At 44.1% G+C, this 5,120-nt stretch overlaps 1 protein-coding gene across 2 annotated transcripts in view; it reads left to right on the top strand.

The window, feature by feature from the left end:
• Positions 1-4,489, top strand: part of ANP32A (acidic nuclear phosphoprotein 32 family member A) — a 37,559-nt gene extending 33,070 nt beyond the window's left edge. Inside the window, exons 5-7 of one of the 2 annotated variants that reach the window (XM_006920217.2) lie at positions 684-781; positions 2,923-2,986; positions 3,246-4,489. In XM_006920217.2, the coding sequence (XP_006920279.1) occupies positions 684-781; positions 2,923-2,986; positions 3,246-3,307 (224 nt within the window). In that variant the 3' untranslated portion in view covers positions 3,308-4,489. The remainder of the gene's footprint in view (positions 1-683; positions 782-2,922; positions 2,987-3,245) is intronic. The other variant, XM_015596074.2, reaches the window with a different exon arrangement.
• The last annotated feature ends 631 nt before the right edge of the window (positions 4,490-5,120 follow it).

Consider the following 5,120-nt stretch of genomic DNA (forward strand, 5'->3'; position numbering starts at 1 on the left):
AGAGAAAAGAAAGGGGCATCTCCTCCTACCCCCCCTCTTACCTTCCCACACAGCCAGCACAATGTGGCTTCTCTTCACGTACTCACGGCCAGAATTAGGTTAAGATTAGAGGCACTTGCCCAATTAATTCAGACATAAGATTTTGTTTTTCCTTGTTAGATGAGAGTATTTTGCAAGATATTCAGATACCCCGTTTGCCTTAGTTTGTCACTCTTGTGATGCAGCATAGGGCCAGGACTGAAGTCCTGAGACCACGTTTCTAGGCCTAGACTAACTTGAGGTGTGACCTTGAACAAGTCACTTCTCCATTTGTGCCTCAAATTTCTCTGTTACAGCAAAGAGTTTGGCTAGATGTTTTTTCTAAATAAATTGACTTCTGAGCTTTCCCAGGCCCTGTAACTTGCTCCTCTGATCCAGCAATTTCTTTGCTCTCTCAGCCTTCACAGAGGATCTTTCATATTTGTAAAACTTGGAGAGGAGGGCTTATCTTTTAGACCACTCTAGGGTGTGTTCAGTTATATTAGAGCATCCAGGTTTGGAGCCTGGGTGAGGGTGGGAGGGTCATGGGCCCCACACTGAGGACCCCCCCACCCCGCCAGGCCTGTCAGCCTGGGGCCTGTGCTGTGTGAGAGAGGAGCTAGCTCACCACCAGTTCCTTTCTTGTCCCCATTTCCACTGCACAGAGGAAGAATATGATGAGGATGCTCAGGTAGTGGAGGATGAAGAGGATGAGGAGGAAGAGGAGGAAGGTGAAGAGGAGGATGTGAGTGCGGAGGATGAGGTAAGTAGCTGGGTGGGGTGGGGGCACCGTCTCCCTGAGTCTCCCTGCTGCCTCTGCATCAGTCCCACTAAATGCTTCAGTGACCAGCCTTTGGCAGCCTGGGAGCCCTGGTTAAGGAACTGAGTCCATTTCAGGACCTTGTTTTGGCCTGGTTTGGGAGAGGCTGGACTTCCAGCAAGCCCTGGGAGGCTGGAGTAGGAGTGGGTAAGGGGATTCTGGAGGCAGGTAAAGAGGGGACTTACCTGCTGGGGTAAGCCTGGCCCTTGTTTCTGTGTGAAAATTAGTTCTTACTGCATTCATGTCCCTATTTTCTGCTTTTTTGCATTCATATGTTAATTAAGATATTCACTGAGCACTTAGAGTATTAGGGAAATCAAAGACTGCCCTGAACTGAAGTGTATTAGAAGACACTGCTGGATCCCAAATCAGAGTGACAAGGGTCTCCTGCACACAGTGGAAGTAGTGCCATTTTCCTAATACCTTGGCTCATTCCCAGTTTTTTTGACAAAATCTCTGAGTGGTAATATATAGAAGAGATTTACCTGTGTGTCCCTGGACAAAGTCCTCAGCCTTTTCTGATCTTATTTCTTCATCTATGAAATAAGCGTCATTTACAACTAGGTTGTAAATAGGGATCAACTCGCTGATTGTCAAGAAGATAAATTAATTTGTAAGTAAGATGCTTAAGGATAATGTCTGACAAAGGGTGTTTGACCACTTACTATTTTAGGCTTTCACACCCTTCTCCAAGGTGCTGGCTCAGTACACTGGGTTTTGTGTTTCTGTGTTGAATCTCTATAGCAGAGTCATTTTCCATGATTTGTTCAGATTTCGAAATCAACTTTTTAAATTGCTAATTGCAAAAGTTAGACCTGGAAAGGCTTAAAATGACAATAGCATGGACAAGGCACCTGCCTTCTCCGTTTCCCATCTCTCTTGGTCAGGCATGCAGATGCCTGTGCAGACCTGCTTGGGCAGGATCTGCTAGCCTGACCAGCCCAGGCTCGGGAGAGGCAGGCCCGGGCAAAGAGAAGAACTGAGGAGATCGGCTTGGTTCCTGCCTTGTCTGCAGCAGGGCTTTTCCTCTTCATAGGTGTAGGCTGCTAGGCCCACCTCCGAAGACTACTGCAAGTACTTTAAAAAGAAAGACTTAGGAAAAACAGGTCCCCCTAGGACAGGGCAGTAAGTCGTGCTGGCTAATGGATATTTTCGTCTTGTTCTTCCTGTCACCGGAGCTGCCCCGTGTAGGGTTGTTTTTGTGTGTGTGTGTTTTTAATCTCATTGACCATCTGCAGATATACAGCTTCCAGTAAAAGCTGATACACACACAAAAAAAGCAAGAGTCTCAGCAAACAGACTGATTAAGGAACTATTTGGTGACATTATAAAAGGGTATTTCCCTTGACAAAAAGAAGTCTAGCACCAGTTCTTTTTAAGCAATGGGCTTGCCTGATGCTTTAGAAACGGTGTTCAACATACAGAGATTTAAATAGCATGTTACTTCAGGAGCAGATAAAGCAAGAGTCCTATGTTAAGAATGAAGTCACACACTTGGCTAGATCTCTAGGGGCAGGGATGATGTCCTCAGGGGGCCTTGAATTTATCCTTCCTTCTCCTCCAACGGATCTCAGTTTGCAAGATGGTGAAGGGCTGGGTAGGGTGAGATTGGACTCACCCACAGAATCTGGATTTGCTGAAACTAGGGTCTTCCCTTGAAGCCCAAACTAGGCTGAGGACAGATGAAAGGATAGCCTACTTTATATGACAGGGTGGGCTTAGGAACTCGTTCTCCAAGAGAACAGCAGATTGGAACGCTGCCTGAGTTATAGGGACTTCAGCTCAGGAGTCTTTAACCTGGGGGTAGAACCCACAACTCCCAAACATTGTTTGCAAATACCATCTGTGATGGATGTATTTTCTGGGGAAGGGGGTCAAAACTTTCTAAACATTCTTAAAGGGGTCCTGGATGCAAAAGAACCTCTGGTTTAGATTCATTCTGAGATAGTAGGTCCTTGTGTGGGACTCTGAGAGGCTGGAGATGATCCCTACCTTTTGGAGGTCAATGTCAGGGAAGGTAGCTTCCTCAGCAAGTTCCTAGCTCTGGTGCACGCCTAATGCTTGACGTGCATCTTCTCTTCTAGGAGGATGAAGAAGGTTATAACGACGGGGAAGTAGACGATGAGGAAGATGAAGAAGACCTTGGTGGTATGGCAGTCTTTTTATTCTCAGCTCATGGCAGGCTGGTTCCTTCAGCTGACAGATTGTGTAGGCCCTGAGAACCTGGCAATGGGCAGAACATGCCCATCTGAGGCCGTAGTTGCCTCCCTGGCTTTGCAAATCTCCTGTCTCATTTTGCCAGGATGGCAAAGCTTCCTAGATGTGTGGTCCCCTGGTTTTCCAGCAGGCGGGCTGAGTTAGAGGCAGGATCGTGTTTAATCTAAATGCCTTTTCCTTACTCTTCCAGAAGAAGAGAGAGGTCAGAAGCGAAAACGAGAACCCGAAGATGAGGGAGAAGACGATGACTAAGTGGAATAACCTATTTTGAAAATTTCCTATTGTGATTTGACTGTTTTTACCCATACCCCCCCCCAAATCCCGCCCCCCGAAACTTATTTTTTTCTGATTGTAACGTTGCTGTGGGAACGAGAGGGGAAAAGTGTACTGCGGGTTGGGGGGGAGGGAGGGCGGGAGGGGGTGGAATAAAATACTATTTTTACTGCCACTCTTTATTTTTTTCCCCTACTTTTTTTTGTGTCTGTTTTTGTCCCTGTAAATGCAATAGCTGAGTACACACCAAGTGAGAGATAGCATTTGTTCTTTACTCTCAAAGAGGATGGTTTGGAGGTCTCTTACATTTCCTGGTATTTCCCGAGTCTCCTGAGTTGGTTGGAAGGCCATGGCTGGCCTCACTTTGGTTTCTCAAAGCCCAGGAGCGGCTGAGCACTAGCCATATTTTACCTCTCGTTCTGGTTCACACGATTTCTGCATTTCTTGGGCCTGCTAGAGGCATCCAACGCCCTGGTTTTAAATAGCAACCTTAAAGGCGTATGTTGGCACTGGTTGGGGGACAGTCCCAGTCTCTCATTCCCTTTCCCTCTTCACAGATGGTGGTGGGCTTCGTTCTACGAAGAAGACTCTGATGTCACTCTTAAGAGCTATGAACTACACAGCTGAAAGCAGCAGGCTTATGAATTATGAGTAAAATGGATTTGGTGATTACAATTAGAAGAAACAAATCCTCAAACATCAACCTCTTTAAAAGATTTTTTTTTAACTCTCCTACCTTGTTCTGTAAAATAATAGAACGCTTTGTTTTACAAAATGACAAGAGAATTCTTCCACATGTACTTCTGTGCTTTAGACCATTTTTACAAACCTAAGCGCAGGAGACATTGCTGCATGTCGGCCGGTTTGTTTTTGTTTTTGTTTTTGTTTTTCATACACCCGAGCACGGAAAAACTAACACAAAATTGTATTTTCTTACCTAGTGGAAATCTGAAATGACTGCAAATTCCTAGTGAATGTACAGGTTTGCTTTCATGTCCCTCTTCTGGATTGCTTTAGAAGTGACGTGTTGTTTCCTAGACCTGTTTCATCTGTACAAAAGAACATCTGCACCAGTTTTTCTCCTCCCCTCAGAAGAGCCAAACTTTTGAGTTTTATGTCTGTTTGTCATTGATAAATTTCAATAAATCTTTTTATACAATTTTTTGGGGGATGGCTTTTTTGAGTCCAACAGGCCATTGATCTTTCTGAGATGCATGCCAGATAACCTGTTAGCTGACAGGGGCTTACCTGATAAAATAACTTTTCTTATAGGAGATGTGACTTGATACTAAGTTTGGATACTTGAGGTCTCAAAGCAAAACTCAGTGTGCTATCTTCATTAAAAGCTTCATCGGGGGGCAGGGGGATCCAAAAGATGTAAAGAGATAAAGATATAAGAAGAGTTACTTAAAAAACAGTCACTGATAAGTTAAGCCAAACTTGGGGCCTTATTTTGAATATCCTCATTGCTTTCAGGCTATAAAAAGAATATATTCTTGAAAACCTCAGGAATGTGTGAAACAAATTTATTCCTTTTTTAACCATTGTGATAATTTCTACCTCTAAAAGGTCTTCAAAAGCATGTATCTTAAATGGCTATGTAGTAGTCCATTAACTTCTGATTTGCTTAATCCTAATCAAATGGTTAGATGTTTGGGTTATTTCCAACTTACCACTATAGTAGACATTCTGTTATTTTTACTGGATTTTTTAGTACAGATGCTTACAAGTAGCATCAGTGGACCAAAAGTTGACATTTAAGGCATGTGTGCCAGGTTCCGTGTTTTCCAGT

This window comes from Pteropus alecto, unplaced genomic scaffold (genome assembly GCF_000325575.1).
Source record: "Pteropus alecto unplaced genomic scaffold, ASM32557v1 scaffold86, whole genome shotgun sequence".
Taxonomy (NCBI): Eukaryota; Metazoa; Chordata; class Mammalia; order Chiroptera; family Pteropodidae; genus Pteropus; species Pteropus alecto.